Source organism: Carassius carassius, chromosome 12 (assembly GCF_963082965.1).
Source record: "Carassius carassius chromosome 12, fCarCar2.1, whole genome shotgun sequence".
NCBI lineage: Eukaryota > Metazoa > Chordata > Actinopteri > Cypriniformes > Cyprinidae > Carassius > Carassius carassius.
The window spans coordinates 27,700,908-27,719,918 of record NC_081766.1 but is presented as its reverse complement, the minus strand read 5'-3'; the positions used below and the strand labels follow the sequence as shown (position 1 = coordinate 27,719,918).

General features: G+C 35.0%; 1 protein-coding gene across 1 annotated transcript; it reads right to left on the bottom strand.

The window, feature by feature from the left end:
- Nucleotides 1-1,134: 1,134 nt before the first annotated feature.
- Nucleotides 1,135-13,825, bottom strand: LOC132154278 (homeobox protein Mohawk-like). Its single transcript, XM_059562838.1, has 7 exons — nucleotides 13,719-13,825; nucleotides 13,216-13,467; nucleotides 11,947-12,094; nucleotides 9,376-9,529; nucleotides 8,914-9,237; nucleotides 1,575-1,608; nucleotides 1,135-1,486 (listed from the first exon to the last, which is right to left on the bottom strand). The coding sequence occupies exons 2-7, from the start codon at nucleotides 13,386-13,388 to the stop codon at nucleotides 1,294-1,296; spliced, it is 1,026 nt and encodes a 341-aa protein (XP_059418821.1). The 5' UTR covers nucleotides 13,389-13,467; nucleotides 13,719-13,825; the 3' UTR covers nucleotides 1,135-1,293.
- Nucleotides 13,826-19,011: the final 5,186 nt, after the last annotated feature.

The window sequence follows — 19,011 nt, the reverse complement described above, 5'->3', positions numbered from 1 at the left end:
TATAGTTTTTGTCTATTTAAATAAAGCTGAAATTAAACAAAACATAAATATTAGATGCTTAATACTTCTTAAGTTGAAGTACTAAAATTACCAAAATCTAAAATAAAATATCAACCTAAAAAAAGAAAGAATTAAAGCTAAATAAAAATATAAAAACAATAAAATATAAAAACAGAGACTATAACACTATATAAATAATACTAAAATAACACAGCTTCATATCTGCTAAGAGTGACTTTATATCTTGCAATTGTGATTTTGTTTTCACATCATATCTCACAATTGTAGCTTTGTTTCTTGTAACTGTGACTTTGAAGAATATCTTGCAAGTGCAACTTTATTTCTTGTAGTTGCAACTTTATATCATGCAATCAAAAGTTTATTTCTGAGAACTGTTACTTCATATAACAGTGTGATTACACATCCCACAATGTGACTGTATTTCTTATTTAAAATTTTGTCTCAAGTACTTTTTCTATATATATATATATATATATATATATATATATATATATATATATATATATATATATATATATATATATATATATATATATATATATATATATATTTGTCTTGAGGGAATGAGAGGAGCAAACTTGATCAAAGCACAACTTTAAAAAAACAACTTTATTTGCTCTCATTTGACTGTATTTTGCATGATAATCTTCACAGGCAACGACCAAAATGAAATTAAAAGCTATCCAATAACAAACCAAGGTTTGTTCCAAAATATGGTTGCTTCACAAATAGATAGAATATAAAAAAAAGAAATAGAAACTTCCTCTATATGCTATACTTAAACACAAGAATGCACATACATATGCCATTGCCATAGGATGACAACAATCCTGTGTCAATTAAAAATAAAATAAAATTGGCATAACTTAGAAAAAGTTAATACATATATGAATATATTACATTTTAGCCACTGTCAAAAAGTTATTTTTATCTTAACCTGTAAATTATTAAAATTGCATTTCAGAAATGTATAAATCCGAATGAGCATTCTTTTTGGTGCTTCTGTGGTAGTGATCGTCCACACATCAAACTTTCTTTACTATGTAATTTTTCATCAGACAGTGGTAAAAAAAAGAAAAAAAAAAAGAGGAAAAATAAATAAATTATAAAAAACAAATAGGCACGTTGGTCAATCAACATGTATTTTTCCTCCCAGAAAAAGCTGCTGTGGATCATTTTCTACAAAATTATTACATGTAGTACAAACTAAGTGTTCAGGTAGTCTTTTAGCAATTATGACCTAGTACAGACCGCCATCCAGTCTTTTAGCCACTAATGTCGGGGTTTTATGGGCACTTTGACAGTCTTAATCTCTGCTATATGGGAAGACTTCTGGATGATACAGCTGGTGGTGCCTGGCGTTGAGCTCTCCTTCCCTTGGGCCAGGTTAGTCAGGGCCATGGCAGCATGGAGCTCTTTCCAGTAGGTCTCGTTATTTCCTCCTCCGCCAATTTTACGAACACCGCTGTTGCCAAATGGAGAGGAAATGGTTAATGAGGAGTTTTTAGCAGTACTTAAAAACCTTGTGATTCATTAGGCAGCAGCATTCTTACCTCTCTCTTTGGTTTGTGCCACAGTCCAACGTCACTGAAAATACAGTTTGGTGGAATGAGTTATAAACTGGATATTCAAACCAGATTTTAGAGTAGCCACAAAAGCTACTTGGCCAAAAGCTGGCACATCATTTATGCTGCTAAGGAAATATCCCTGAGCGACTTTCTCCCCATATCAATGGAACTGATGAGTAAACATGTTTTCACATGTGCATGTGTGTACATGGTTGAGTAAGTGGGTGTTGGTCGAGCTCAGGGAGATTTAAGTGGAGCTCTGCAGGCTGTGCCTCCAGCCACATTCATGCACTCCAGCCAAAACAAATGCAATTATGCTTCCCCTGCGTTCTCGAGATGGAAAAAGCATATCTGCTCTGTGTCAGGAACAGACACGCTGTTCCACCACTTTGCAACTGATTTGCATTTTTGAAATTATTACACCTTTTCTTTTGACTAATGACTTTTTAAATGGTTGTGACGTTGCGTTAAAGAAACAGTTCACCCTAAACGTTATCATCATTTACTCACCCTCATGTCTTTCCAATCCCATGTGACTTTCTTTCTTCTGTGGAATACAAAATGAGACATTTTGTCCATGCAGTCACAGAAGATTTTAAGCTCCAAAAAGAATGCAAACGCAGCATAAAAGTAGTTCACACAATTTGTGTCTTCTTAAGGCATATGAAGTCTGATTTAGGTTTATGGATAGATTAACTGGTTAATTAAAAAGACCCGACTCAGACAAACCATTTGTTTATGACTCAGAAAGCACTGTTTCTCTCATGTGCTCTCAAAGCGCCAAGGATGTTAAAATAAATTTTAGTCTGTTTTTCAGATAAAGCTTCAAAAGTCTCAGAATATAGGGCATGATTAGCATGGACTACTTTTATCACACTTTAATGGCTCTTTTGGATTTTTTTTAAAGCTTGAAAGCTCCATTGTCGTGCTTTGTGACTGAAACAGAATGATCAGTGCATTCTTCAAAATTTCTCCTTTTGTGAAATATGAAAGAAAGAAATATGGGTTCAGAGCAACATAAATGTGAGTAAATGAAGACAATATTGTAATATTGACTAAACATATAACTAGCATTTAACATTTGTGAGGTTTTCTTTGCAGTTAAACTAAATCATATAATTGAATATTCTGTCTTCACACAACCATTCACAAGAAAAACTTTCACACTATTTGATATTGCCAAAAGTGTGAAATGAATGAAAGGAAACATAATTTTTGGTTAGATGCTCCAACAAATTGAGATTCATCCATCATCTTTTGAAATGGGTTTAAATATTGTCCTTTATTTTGTAGGTACTATTAGGTTTGTAATAGTAAAGTTGCCTCTCTTTTCTGCTGAAAGGACTGAGATCAGTAACGAAAAATCTCTCTTATGGGAGTTATGAGAGGGAAAATTGGATGACAGGCATGAGCACACAAAATGCTATTTTCAATATTCTTTGCCTAAAACATCTCCAACTCGGATTTCTTAAACAGTATGTGTGCCAAGAACTACTATAAACCATTAATAAATCATTTGGCTCTGGTTTCTTTGTGCTACTGAATGTCTCTCATCTTTTTAACATCACTTACACCCCCCCCCCCATTAGTTATAAACTGAGATCATATAAAACAAATATAGAAAAAGGTAGATAAAGCTGTTTTCTCAACAAACGTTTGAATTTAATTTTGACTGGAAAAATCAACCTTCTTAAATTCCAAAATATTTAGGATTTGGGGCAAGGTAATCTGCAACTAGCATGTGCCACATGGTGGATTTATTCTGGAAAATTCCACAAACTAACATTTAAGGTTGACATTAGTAGCTGTGCAAAACCCATTTTACTTCTGTAATGTGATATATTTTCAAGTAAAACTAGATATACAATAAAAAAAAAATAAAAATAAATAGGGTGTGCTTACAAGACAATGATGTGCTGAAAATGTCCTTTTGCATTTTTTGTGTACAGACAACAATGCTATTAAAACAATCCCCACTCACATGGATCAACAAAAAGACTTTTGACTATATGCTGTATTATGGATGCTAGTTCAGTAGATGGCGATGTCATTTTGTAAAGAAACACTACACAAATATGTAATTCAATAGCCTAGAGATCACCTTATTACATTTTAAATAAGGCTTAAAGGGATAGTTCACCCAAAAATGAAAATTTTATGTTTATCTGCTTACCCCCAGGGCATCCAAGATGTAAGTGACTTTGTTTCTTCAGTAGAACACAAACAAAGATTTTTCACTCAAACTGTTGTAGTCTGTCAGTCATATAATGGAAGTCAATGGGAATCACAGCTTTGAGAGTCAAAAAAGATACATAAAACCAAATAAACCCTGCGGCTCGTGATACATTGTTGTGTAAAGACCTGAAATGATTGGTCTGTGCAAGAAACTGAACAGTAATTATTATTATTTATTTTTTTTACCTCTGATTCACCGCAATGTCCGAACTGTCCTGTCCTGAACGCATTTGCGTCTTATTCTTTTTGGTTTACAGCAGATCGCAGACTTATAAGTGCATTACCGCCACCTATCGCTCAAATGGACCATTGACACTCTACCTACAAAGCCGTGATTCCCAGTCACTTATATTTAGGGATGCACGATCATGATTTTTCATGGCCGATTCCGATACCGATTTTTTAAAAAGCAAACTGGCCGAGTCCGATACCGATTTCCGATTTTTTTCATCTTTAAGCAACAAACAAGAAAAAAGGAAAGTGTTCATAAACAAGATGTTTATTTGGTATTTAATAGGCCAAGCTGGCTTTTGTCCATTGAAAATAGTAACCATAACCATCTGCAATTAACGGCAGTATCTGCACAGTAAGTAGCCTACATTCAATCCAAACATAGATGGTACAGACATCAGCATTTAGCTTTTGTTTTTGAATTGGGTTGAAACTACATAGAACTGGCCTTAAATGAAAAGATTACTGTAACTGTAACCATCTGAAATTAAAGGCAACAACTGCATAGTTATACAGTCCAAACAACACAATCAACACACATTCAATAAGATGTTTCTTAATCGGCATTCAGTATTTGTTTTAGTTTTTAAATTTGGTTTTAGATAAAAAAAAAGGTATTTACCAGTGAGACTAAATAAAAGTATGCTATATAAATACATTATTCCAAAATGTTAAAATAAAATAATGTTGGTGCGAATAAAACAAAGATGCAAATTGTTTCATTCATCCAATTAAAAAAACAAAAAAAAGGTAATGATTCACATCTATATTTTTTTACTTGAGCAAATGAAAAATAAATAACTATTGTCTCAAGTAAAAAAATATAGAAGTGAATCATTACCCTAAAATTTTTTAATTGGATGAATGAAACACTTTTTTTCAGTGTGCTACAGCAGGTGATTTTTAAATCAAATTAAGTCCATGTAATTTTAAGGTAAAATAAAAATAATCATCCTATACAGGACTGACGTTTACTTCTGGCTATTCAAACGTAGTTCTACTTTACAAAAAAATAAAAAAATAAAATCATTTTTCACAGTTTAGTCTGTTTCGTTTCTCATCCAACACGCGAGAAGTTGAGCTGAACATCCCTTCACAGGGCACAGACAGGTAAAGTATACGCTCGCGCAGCTTTAGTGAAGAAAAGGTAGAAAAGTACCTTTTAGTAGAAAAGGGGCTCTTATTTGTGCGCCAGTACACCAACGGCTGTTCGCTTCCTGCTATCTGTGCCTCAGACATGTAGCTCTGCGCTTCCAGTGCTGAACGGCAGCCCGTGTCCTACGCACAGATTTAGAAATACTTCCACACAAATGATAGCGCATGATTACAATGTAGTCTGTGCACGGGAGCGCACTTCCGGAAAAACCGGCCGATTGCCAATCGCGTATTTTAAGCAAAAACCGGCCAGTTGCGATTTATGGCCGGTCAACCGGTGCATCCCTACTTACATTATACGACAGACAGACTGCAACAGTAAAAAAAATCACCTACATCTTGGATGCCCCTGGAGGTAAGCAGATAAACGTCACATTTTCAATTTTGGGTGAACTATCCCTTTAAAGAGACAAATAGACCACAAACCATTCACAATAAGACCAGGAACATGCATTAAGAAATAATGGGTCAGTACTTTAAAGGCGCAATATGTAATTTTTCTGCTTTAAAAATAGCAGATATCACTATATCTATGTTATATATATTTTTTAGTTGTGTACTTACATTATCCCTAAAGTTTCCACGAACTTTCAAATCCAGAGAAAATTATAGTTTAATTAGAAGACACGGCACGTTTCTTTATTTCCGTTTTGTCGCCCGTCTATGGCGTCATATAAACTTTGACCCCTCTAGTTTATCTAACTTCCTGCGGAACCGCCAAATACAAAGGTGAACATAAGCAAAGACGAGACGAAGAAGAAAAAGTAGTAGCTAGTCTTGATCGAGACTATCATATTTTATATTTATATTGTTTATATTCGTATTTATACCTCAATCAATAACTTAGTTATGGATCATGATTATGCTTTGCCTGCACGTTCTGTGAAGCGCAAACGTACGGGTGAAATAAATGACCTGAGAAGGTTTTGGGACGAAGAAGAAACAAGACACGGGTAAATATTGGAGTTGCATTTCCAAGATAGAGAGAGCTTCGTGACAAGCTGAAACTACAGAGAGATGCTTGCATTCTAATAAACAGGTATGCATCCATTCAGCTAACTGTATCTATCCGTATATTTTGTGAAACGATGATGTCTTGTGTAAAACGCAGACGGACTAGCTCTCATGTAGAGTATAATGTAAATCTACATGTGTTCTATATCTAGCTGGATAAAGTAGCTTTTTTTAACATATATTGTGTTTTATACATATATTACTACTAGCTAGATGGAATATTGATTTGATAGGGGTCTGATAATTCATATATCTCTCTGTTCGAAAAGACGTGATTGTCAAAATACTAGGCTGCTGCTGCTGTAGCTGAAGGGAGACCGCGCGCCTTCACGCAGGCAGTCTGCAAGCTCTAACCTATTAACATGGGAGCCGAATTAAAAACTGACACGCCACGCAGCTGAGACGCTTGCGCCACGCATCCAGTGTGTCGCCGGCCTCAGTTAAAATGAGTGAGGAATGTGGGGAGCGACAGAGCGTGTGTTCCAATGAACAACAACTCCCATGAGCCTACGCTCTTTCCCGACGTCATCAAAGTACGTCTTATGTTATTATTTTGATTGATGACCCCTGGTGGCCAAAAATTCCATACTGTGCGTTTAACATTTGAAACAAAATTTCATTTCATTGCAACTCCAACTAAAATGACAAAAACAAGCCCAATATTGCTAATTTTCACACAATAAAAATGTTCAACATATTTTATTAACTTAATTATTATTATTATTATTTTGTTCAAACTGAAATCTCTGCCATGTGGGGATATCTCTTTGTGACTCATAGTGGCTGGAAAACTTGTAAATGTTTCCTCATCTCCTTTAAAATTCTCCCACAAGCTTTTGAGCACCATTCTCAAAGCTATCAGTAGCTGAGCAAATGATTCATTCTGCACTACAGAATTAAATTAATCTGTGAAAATACTGACCTTTTTTTTCATTATATCTTTGTGGAACGTGGTTTTGCATCTAAGGAAACTGTAAGGTCTCGAATCACAGGCATGAAACAATGATATTTCAGCATTGACTGAAATATTTACAGCTAATGGCAATGACAGCATCACAATGGAACAATTCTACTAGCAACTGATTCCTGCACATGTAGGAAACATTCCTGACAGACTCTCTTTTTACACTGACTTTGAGTGAACAGTTTTGTTGTTACTTTATACATTTATTATGTCAAGTTAGACGCAAGCTTAGTTAAAACACCCAAATAACTACCAAGACTCTGATAACTACCAAATTATTATTATTATTATAAATTTTTTTTTACACTTTTGGAGTTTGACAGCCGCTGGTAATTGTTTTTATTGTATGGAAAAGGACCACTTGGACATTCTCCATCTCTTTTTATGTACAACATAGGACAGTCATTAAATGAGATGTTGCACTTTGTATTTTGCTATCATTATTAATGTCCTTTTCTGAACAGGCCACATTGAGTAAATTACAGGCAACATCAAAAAGAAAATGTTTCTAATGTTGGGAAAAATGGCAACTTTTGTAAACAGCTAAACATGTTTGACACATCCGCCACTGTACAGATCCTAATTATTTAATTGTAAAGTTCCCACTTGCCTATTTGATCTAAAAGAAAAATAATAATTAAAAAAAAATTCATTTCAAAAACGTAGTCATTGTCATAAAATATGTGTTTGCTGTAGTTTCTCATAACTGCAGATAATATTGTTATAGATTGCTTAGAATGCTTATTTTCATTACAAACACCTGCATGTTTTATGGACTCATACTTCATCATTAAAAAAAAAAAAAAAAAAAGGCAGAGCATTCCTTAATTTTCCCAAAATGGGACTATTCCAGAATGGCACAGAGACAACATAAACAGAGAAGTAGAACATTTATAAAATATTGAGGTGGAATTATGTTAATGATGAATTAGACTCAACTCCTTTGGCATGAGGCATCAGCAGGTGTTCCTATAACCTACGAGTCCAAGAACATTCCACTCACTAATCAAACCATATGAAACCACAGCTTTACATTCTATTCAATTATTATTTCTTATGGTATGCACAAAATCTGTCATTGTGTTTGTCTAAATTTGTGTGTTTTTTTTCTCTGTGTGTCCGTCTGTTAAGTTGAGATAGTTTGATATTGTTTGACAAATCTGACAAGCAAGTCAAAGCAAACTACATTGTTGCTGTGTGCTTTTGTTGTTTTCATGGAACATAAAAAGAAGTTTAGTTGAATGTTGATGATGGGCTTTTCCATACAATGATCACAGTAATGGTGATCAGGGATTGATATGCTCCAAAAAAAAAAACAAAAAAAAACCTGTAAGTATTGTGAAAGTTGTCATATATCTGTAGTGCATTCTATGTCCCCTAAAGTCATAAAATAGCTTTGCCTAGAAAACAGCCCTAAGTAGCATGAGCTGTATCGCCCAACTTTATGGTGCATTAAAAGAATATGCTGGCCCAAAATTTCTTTTGAAAGTTATACAGCTTTGCAAAGACATGAAATGAATTTAAAAATGACATTTCAAAATTTGGGGAGAACTATCCCTTTCACCTCTTACATACTAAAATAGTTTCTTTCAATCTAACATTTTACTAAAAGGGCAAAATCACTGTTTTGAAGACCTCTGATGAAGTACAAAGTGGCAAGCATCTCTTGACAATATCCTCTTTAAATGACATTTCTGAATCTTGAAAGTTTGTAGCAGCTCTTACCAGTACGGTAGGTGAAGTTTGCCTCAGCTTCTGATGATGGAGAGAGAAAATCATCCTCATACTCATTGGAGCTAAATGATCCAGAGTGGTTCCTCTTCCGAGAGTCCATAACATTGTCGGAGGCCATTACATGCCGAAGGGAATCATTTAGATAGCGGTTTAGCAAGCTGTTCTTGTATTTTGGTGGAGACACATAATCATCACAAACTGAGGGGTCTGTACTTCGCCCCAACCCTTTGCCTCTGCTGTCCTGAATAACACTCTTGTGCATGGGCCTGTTATAGTCTGATTCACTGGCCTGAATCTGTAAAGGATTCTCCCCATCTGTGGAACACAAATAGATAGAAAATCATTTTTAAACTTTTTCTCAGTTTTAGTGTTGGCACATTTAACGCATTTTGTCATTAAAGGCCAGAATACATCTGAATGTCTACAGAATATGTAAATGCCCTAAATCCGTACCGTCTGATGTTGTGTCATCACTGCTAATGCTGAGTCTCTCAGCATTGCCTTGTACATATTTGTTGTACAGTTTTATGCGTAGGGCCCAGCTCAAGTCAGGCTGACGAACTGTGTTCTTTAGCCTACGTCTCGCATTCGCAAACCAGTTTGAGACCTGAGAAATACAAACGCAATCAGGAACACCTTTTGGCCTATCTTGCTTGCATTGACATGTATAATGTTTCAGTGAACAGTTAAAAAATGATGCAGTACAAGGTCTATTTGTTTTCAGTCGAGCTAGCTGTTTTTAATCACTGTATCCCTCTTCAGAGTCCGACTGTTGTGGTTGATTTTTGTCTGCATATTTACATATTTAGATTCTTATTTGTAATTATATAAAATATATTTTTATTTATTTATTTATAGTACCCACATACAAATACATACACATTATGTTTGATTACATATTCTATGTCTGTGTTTTACAATGGAATATTTCTACCCTACCAATATGACCCGACACCAAATAGAAGGGTTCACAAACTTTTTACCTGTTACACCAGTGATGCATCCATACAGTAAATTTACAGATGAAGTATTGAGCAGCAATGACATGTAATACATGAATCAGCAAGGTGTTATATGCATTATGCACTTGTATGTAACTGCAGTATCCACTGCAGCAATGTAGCATCTATAAATCTAGTTACTCTGTAAATATAGATGTTTGTGCTTGGCAAAACAGTGTTTGGCAATTGTGACATTGGCTTTGTCAGGATTTATTTAATCTTTTTTTTTTTTTTTAAATGATAGAAAGCAATCTTGCAAGTTAATAATACTTAAATAAGCTGAAGGAAATATAAATGCTTAAATCTGTGTATGTTGATAACAGCCTGATTTGGGGGTAAATTCTTGCTAATATATATATATATATATATATATATACACACACACACACACACGCACACACACGTACACACACACACACACACATACATATATATATATATATATATATATATATACACACACACACACACACACACACACGCACACACACGTACACACACACACACATACATATATATATATATATATATATATATATATATATATATATATATTATAAATAAACACACACACACACACACACACACACACACACATTTTATATATATATATATATACATTTTTTTTTTTTTTTTTTTTTTTTTTAAGAATCATATCAAAATTATCTGGATTTCTGCTTAAGTGATTTCGAAATGATATCAGATTTTCCATCCATGTCACAATATTATATACAGACTTATTTACAGGTCAAGTCAATTCAAAGCATCTGTGGACAACAGAAGTGAAGTTAAAAAGATGAGAGACATTCAGCAGCACAAAGAAACCAGAGCAATTTAACACATAACACATGCACCAGTTTCAGCGCCATAAAATTACTGGACCAAAAATGTAAACTTTTAAGATCATCAATAGAAAAAGTATGTGACCCTGAAGGATACTAGAGTCCGATGTTTCAATGCATTTTTTCGACTGACCTGCTGACGTACCAAAAACACAGTAGGGCCCCACTCTTTACAAAAGGATTCTGTTTATGTGTAATAAACCTCAATCAGAAGAGATTTCAGTACACCTCGGAAAGAGACCCGTTGAAGTTCATAAGACTGGAATGGTTGCATAAGAATTTCCAGACTTGGCCCTCCGTCCATCCATAATCAGGACGATGGTTTAAAAATGGAAGAAATTCGACACGATTGTTACTCCAATGAGTGGGCATCAGCAGATTGCTAGTGTACTTCAGAAAAATTACCATCAGAAAAAAACACAAAAAATGAGAGGGAAGCACTAAACCATCTCCTAAGTATGTGGTGCCTGTCCTTAAGAATATCCCACACTGGAACAATAGTTTGTGGACAGATAAGTCAAAGGTTACATTTTTTGGCCAGTTCTACGCAGCCATATGTTTGTACATGCCAACATCATAAACTCATCCCAGTTGTGAAAAATGATGCTGGGAATATGATATTGTGGGGGGTGTTTTGATGTCTCTGGGCCTGGAAAGTTTACAATCAGAAGGATGAATAAATTTCAAGTTGTACCAAGACATTATACAGTAGAGCATCAGTACATCTGTCTGTTATCTAAAACTATACAAATTATAGTTCATGCAACACAACGATCCAAAACACAGATGCAAAGAACAATAGGGAAGAGATTGGTATTTTTATATTAGCCAAGTCAGAGTTTTTGAAATCCAGTCTAAACAATCTAAACAAATCCTTCATGTAAGACGTGCAAAAATTCAACAGGTAACTCCAATACTACAATTGTTTATCATAAACAGAATAGACACAAATATCCTTAAAATAAGCATGAACTGCATAGACCTAACAACGTGCACAATTATTATAACGACATTATCTTGACAGGACATTGACAGCATTGTTTTATATCAGAACAGACCTGCTACCACTTTTTTCACATCTGTACTTCTACATGCTGTAAATCCCTGTTTTTATTTATGTGCCATCCAGATCTGACCAAAGTATGAGTCTCCTTCAGAGTCAGTGTTTGTTCTGACCTCACCTGAACCAGGGTCATGTGGGAGCCCAGGGCCAGCAGTATCTTCTCAGTCTTGGTGGGGTAAGGGTTGTCTCTGTGCTTATAGAGCCATTGCTTCAGCGGTCGAGCCATGTCCTGCAGGGCCTGGCGTTTGTGCCGCACCTTCCCTACACTGATCAAGTAAAACAACACACAGAGGCAAAACTGTCATTTTATATTCCAGATTTGCAAATGGCAATGTCTGTTGCATACAATTAATTATAAATTAAAGCATGATTGTTCATTTAATGGAATATATGTCATTAGTCATTTACTGCAAGCTGCTATCGCTTAACAAATCCCCTTTTCCCTCTGTTACTTTGCTGACTTTATAAGGATTCTTTGAAATCCTTTGTGCAAAATTACCTTATAAAAAAGACTTTTAATGGCAGAGACAATTGCTTTTTCATTGCTTTAGTTTTGACAGACCATTTACAAAGCATCCACTCACCACACTACATTATTGTACTGTCAGTGCATAACCGAAACATTTTACATGAGTGGTAATAGAAGCCAATGATACTGTAAACAAAGTGCAGACCACTGCAACTCAAATGAATAAACCAGCTGAAATAAAATTGTTGATGTCCAATTAGAAGATGTGGATATCCAGCACCAAGACAATCAGCAGATGTCACTGTGGACCAAGTAACATCCCTGCTGTATCTTTCCACGTATGATGTAGGTCAAAATATATAACCCAATGACTTTACTTATACTGTATTGGTTTGAGGTTCACATCTCTGTCATTTCCACATGACAGTATCCTTTAAGCAATATAAATTTGTACAGTATTAATGTACTATACTGCTTTCCTGTTAATTAAAGGATTAACAACAATGTACTTTCAAACACCACTTTACAGCCAATATTCAATAATCCTCTTCATTCTGCTTCTCATTATCAGCCATCTGAATAAAACAGGTTTGTTACACTACATGTACAGCAGAGATAACCCAGTTAAAAAAAAAACTAAAAAAGAAAACCGCAAACCAAACTCAAACCAGTTGCCATGTTTCAAAATAAAAACCAAACCAGCACATACGGGATTTTTTCTCAACAAGGAATTTTTTTTAAATACTTCCGATATGAAAATTGTAAATCAACACTGTTCCCGAATATTACATAAAACATATAGGGTGGTAGAATACGGAAAAAGTCTGCCTCCATTGGCTACGCTGCATTAACTCATAGTGAATCACATTCAGTCACATTTAGACCGTTTCATGCACGGTCATTTTGTCTCATACATACCCATTTCTCCTGTGTTTGACAGCTTCGGTGCCACCCATCACTTTATGGCTCGTCAGTAAATCTGAATGCTGTCCTTCAATCACCTCTAAATAGCTTCTGCTGGTTCTCTCCACATTCTGTCCGCTATCCTCAAAGCTCAGCTGATCAAACTTACTGAAGACTGTCGTGTTCATAGCAGCTTTCAATAACTGCCATGTGCCAATGTAACTCCAAAGTCTGTCCAGGAAATGTCCTTATACTTTTATAATGCCCCTGTGAACGAATGAGTTTTTTGAAATGATTCTCCTGATTAAAAAATAAATAAATTAAAAAATTAAAAAAATAATGTAGACTACAGGCTTATTACCTTAACATTCAACATAATTCACCGATAATAAATAAATAAGACCAATGGGCAAAGTATTTAAATACTGAGTTTAAATGGTCTATTTAGCTTAAATATGAACTAACGACATAACAATATCAACTATAAAATTGGAAAATAAAAATGTAAAAGTACTTACAAAGTAATCCTGTTCGTTGTTATTCTACAGCTACATTAATAATTTGAGTGTGTTCCATCCCGTCTGCTCATATTCAGCAGCACTGTGCTCAGCAGCTGCAGCTCTCCTCTGTATCAGCCCTACACTAGGCTTTCGCGCGCACCCCGGAACATGAATACAGCGCGAATCTCGTCTTTCCCAATGAGTCTGGCGGGCTCGTGTCCATTCAGCTACTGTGCGTCTGGCTGCAGGCGGGACTGGATCATCTCCAGTGGAGTCCTCGAATGTAACCTGCCTATTTCACGGATAACATTTTATAGGTGCATTGAGGCTTAGCTCAGCACAGGCAATTAACTAGGACTGTCTGGTTTAAAGCAGACAAACAAAAACATGCGCTTTTAATCTAGTGTTTGATGCTGTTTGTTAGAAAATACGGCGAAAAGACTTTATGAAGACTTTATGTAGTGACCTTTACTAAAATAAAAACAAAAGCTTCAAGAAAACATAATGTCATGAAACCTAGGCTATCTTAACAGATCCCATGGTGTAAAAATTGTTGAAAAAATAAATGTAATGGCATAATGGGCAGCTAGTCGGTCACAGTCGCAAAATAAATCAGGAGATCTTTACAGGTTTATTTAATGATCAGCTGATTATAATTTTTTTCCGAGCTTACCAAATAATCAATTAGGGCGTGAAATACTGACGAGTTTATAAATATATTTATTTAATTATTTACTCTTACTTCTCACTCACTCACTCACTCAAAAGACAGGACAATGGACATATCTGACGACAATTAATCATAAACAATTATTACAGGGAGCTCAATCTTACAAAAATATAAAAATGTAATCGATAGTTTTACAAACAAACAAATAAATTGATTAAAAATGTGTGTAGCCTAGGTGTGTGTGTGTACTCAAACACTATTATTTATTGTTCTATATAAAACTTGCTGAAAACTGTAGTAAATAGTAATTATGATGATTTGCAGCTAGATTTGATACATTTAAAACATTAGCCTTTAGTGAAACCTCAAAGTGAAATTGAAAATATTTTTATGGCAAAACATTTGTTTTTAAATTACATATAAATGTGGTTATGCAGAAATCTCTGATGTAATCACAAAGAGCATCCTCATTAATGACACCTTAAAGCAGACAGCACTTTCCTCTTCAGTAGCCCAGGCATATAACACAGCAACATGCATCATAAATTCCTTTCCCTCAGAGATAGCCTCGCTATCACAGCTACTTTTTCCACCTAGGAAAACAAAGAGAAGGGACACGTTAAGGTCGAGTTGTTGAGTCGAAAAGTTGCACAATGCTGCAAATGTACAAAACTTTACAGAAAAAGGCAGATTAATTCCCACTTATTGTTCTGCTCTTTTTCACATGATGGAAGTATGCTTACACTCATCTTTTTTTTTCTTTAAATATGTTTTTTCCAAGAAAATGTACTTTACTTTGTGCACTAATATGTACTATTATATGTGCACTTCATTTTGCTCTAATAACTGTGTTTGTTGACTTAATACTATAAGTAATATTGTGTAATGTAATGAGAATATGTAGTTATGAAGTTGTAAAATTCATCGCAAAAACAACTGCAGTTTCTTCACAGGCCCCAGTGAAAAAGTACTGGGCAACTTCAGATTACTGCAACATAGTACCAATTAGAGAAAATCAGAAACCATAAACGGCACAGCCACAAATGCTCTGCAACACACGATAAAATGAGCATGGCCCAGAGGGATGTACGTCTGTAAATGACAAAATCGGTTTTATATTCCCATGGAATGATCTAAATAGAAACAGTGTCAGTGAATGTATCACATGTACCACAAGCCTTTTGAGTCATTCAGTTAACAGTCTCAGCACACTCTTGATCTGTTGTTGCGATTCTTAGACTTTGATCACAGATACAGCACTGCATATGCTGAAAAAAAATATGACGACTGCAGTACAAGGTGCTGTCCCATGAAATGTGTGCAGAGTTGCTGTTACAGGCTTAAGTTTATAAACCTAGAAAGAAAATAACGTTGAAAGTGACGCTACTCTTTCAGTTTGGTCTGTTATATCTAGCAGTTCTTTTATTAATTGCAACTATGGGCTCGCTATTATAATGCACTCGTTTTTCTCATAGGTATAACTGAAACATTTGGCTGATGTTCCCATGTGATTTGTGTTTGGCTCTTTTATAGCTGCTCGATTTAATTGGCTTAATGTTGCTTTAGCAATCACATTTATTTATTTGATTGGGCAGCTGTTGTTCTAAGGGGCAACTGTGGACCTGTAAGTTCAAAGTATCCCGTGCAGCAGCTCTCGGCCGGAGCCGGCTATCACTGACAGTCTGTAGAGAAGAGCATGACTGCAATGTTACTCTGTCTCAGACTCTATAACCAACTCCACATGTCTTATCTAAATAAGCACTAAGCCAAGACAGATCACATTTCCTTCTGCTGCTAGCCAGACGTACAGATTACCTTGTTACTGGCTTCGACATAAAAATGGGAATTAAATTGGTACTGGCACATGAAGCTGTGGTACCAGTCATGTTAAAGATATACTGTACTTCGGTGTATTAAGCGATTCTTCACCTCTTTTACCATGTTGTTATTGTACATTACTTTTTGTTGTACAGGATGTCTCATCTGGGTACATTTAATGCAGAATAAACTGTTAAGTAATTGAAATCCCTACAATATTAGAACTTTGCCATTCCATTTATATAAATCCTTTGAAGAATTCCCCCCATGACTTCTGTCAAATGAAATCTTAATTCATACCACAATCACAGGGTGAGCACAGTTAGTCAGACAAAAGCTGAAGTCACCTAGGCCACAAGGATTATTAATTCTTGTTAACAGTGATATAAATGATCCCATGCTAAAGTTAGACACCACATTAAAGCCTAAGAAAGGTAAGTTTGGGCTTTACAGATGTACTTTTTAATTTTAAACATGTTTACGTAAAAAATGTCTGTATTGTTCTCACACAATCTCTGTAAGTTATACAGCATTACAATGAATGTAGTCCTGATAAGGCATGTTTCCCAAACGCAAAACCCTGGGAGTTCATCAGTTGATAAAAAAGCCAATAACTAAATATATCGAATGGAAAGATAAAAAAAAAAAAATTTGAATCATGTGATAATGATGCTTGTCATTATCAGTCAAAGGCTGTGGTTTTCCTTATTCCCAACATTTTTATCAGCATTTCTCCAGTTTTTTTGCCAACATAAAATCTGAAGATTTTGCATGTTTGAAAGTGATGAATTTAAGACATAAATATTAGTATTGTAACTTGTAGTTTTTTATTTTTTATTTTAAAGTACAATTTTCAAAGTCTTCATTTGTACATTTAAAGTTAAAACATGGGTTGATTGGGTCAGAGACACTATCACAACTAAAAAGAGGTTTAAATCCACTTTAAAGTCCAAGTAAAAGTAAAACACACACACACACACACATTAAATATTGTATCTAGAACGTGCATGTCATGTGGCTATTAACTGACATCAGAGAATCATAAACATGCAAATGTGTCATTAAATTATTGAAATATTAACCTCTCAAGGAGTACTTCATGTAAATATTTAAAATGGGATTCAGCTGACAAAAGATTGGTAATAAATAGAAAATAATGGTTTGAGATGTTTTAGAGGAAGAACTTCATCTGGCTTCATTCTGGTTTGGAATGTTCACTTCCAAGATTCAATCAATAAAATCAATCCTACCCTTACAGAAGTAGAATGGATTCAGAAGTCAGAAGTCAGATTAGCTCCTTGAGCTGAATACATATTTTGTTGGCAGGTAAAATATATATTAACAGTGTGCTGCATGAACTAAAAGCTGTAATACCACTTTATTTAAACCAGACTGTAAAAAATGCATTGTTTTTTGCGGGGCACTTCATGCAATTTCATTTCCATATGCATGCAGTCACCTTAACACTGTCTTCTCATAATTCTTTAAACATTCTCTAATCAACATGTCTCTGTGTCTAACAAAATTTTAAATCCCAGTACAGTCTATTTGCATCATACCAGTGTTAGCGTCTTCTCACTTGCTGTGTTGCCCATTAGTTAGCTGGGGAATGGATGCACCAGGTAGTTTAATATTCTGAGTCGATGAAAGCTCTTTTTTTGGTAATAGGAAGATAGTATAATTTTTATTTATTTATTTTTTACAATTTTCATTTAATGCACCCAAAGTGCTGCTAAATAGTGTATAACTGTGGATCTTCAAAAGGCTTGGAGGTGATAAATTTAGGGAACTAAGTTGTATGTGAAGCTCAATGGGGTGCATCCTCTTGCACACAAGTTATGTTGAGAATTGTTCTTTTAACTCATTTAAGAGCACCTAAAATGTATTGAGGGCAAGGGCAATAACTAGGACAGGTATAATTGTGTCTTCTTTTCTGCAGGTGGCTCTGTTTAAGAGCTCACCCTATATTAGCACCTTACATGACCACTAAGGTTTTGGTCACTGCACAAAAAAAGAAAAGAAAAAAAAACAGCACACAAGAGCTACAGAGCAATAGATCTTATTAAAACATAAATAAAAATACTCTTATTAAAACATAATACTGTATAAACAAAATCTTATTAATTTAATCGAAAATCTATTAGAGATGCAATGTATACATACGGTAATCTGACTACTCAACCCGTGCTGATGTATCTAATGTATCTCTTGCTCTGGCTACTGTGTATAGACCACCAGGGCCGTATACAGAATTCCTAAAAGAATTTGCAGATTTCCTCTCAGACCTTCTGGTTACAGCTGATAAGGTGCTAATCATGGGAGATTTTAATATTCACGTTGATAATACAAATGATGCATTAGGACTTGCGTTTACTGACCTAATAATCTCTTTTGGAGTCAAGCAAAATGTCACCGGGCCCACTCATCGTTTTAATCATACACTAGATTTAATTATATCGCATGGAATCGATCTTACTGCTATAGATATCGTATCTCAAAGTGATAATGTTACAGACCATTTCCTTGTATTGTGCATGCTGCGTATCACTGATATTAACTATATGTCTCAGCGTTACCGTCTGGGCAGAACTATTGTTCCAGCCACCAAAGACAGAATCGCAAATAACCTGCCTGATCTATCTCAATTGCTATTTGTACCCAAAAATACACATGAATTAGACGAAATGACTGACAACATGGGCACTATTTTCTCTAATACATTAGAAGCTGTTGCCCCCATCAATTTGAAAAAGGTAAGAGAAAAACATACAGTGCTATGGTATAACAGTAATACTCACTCTCTCAAGAAAGTAACTCATAGTC

Coding starts and splice junctions, on each gene's coding strand:
- LOC132154278 (XM_059562838.1), bottom strand. CDS start 13,388: ATGAACACGACAGTCTTCAGTAAGTTTGATCAGCTGAGCTTTGAGGAT. Junction 9,530..11,946: donor CCCACATGACCCTGGTTCAG/GTGAGGTCAGAA, acceptor TGTATTTCTCAG/GTCTCAAACTGGTTTGCGAA. Junction 1,609..8,913: donor AAACTTCACCTACCGTACTG/GTAAGAGCTGCT, acceptor CTGTATTTTCAG/TGACGTTGGACTGTGGCACA.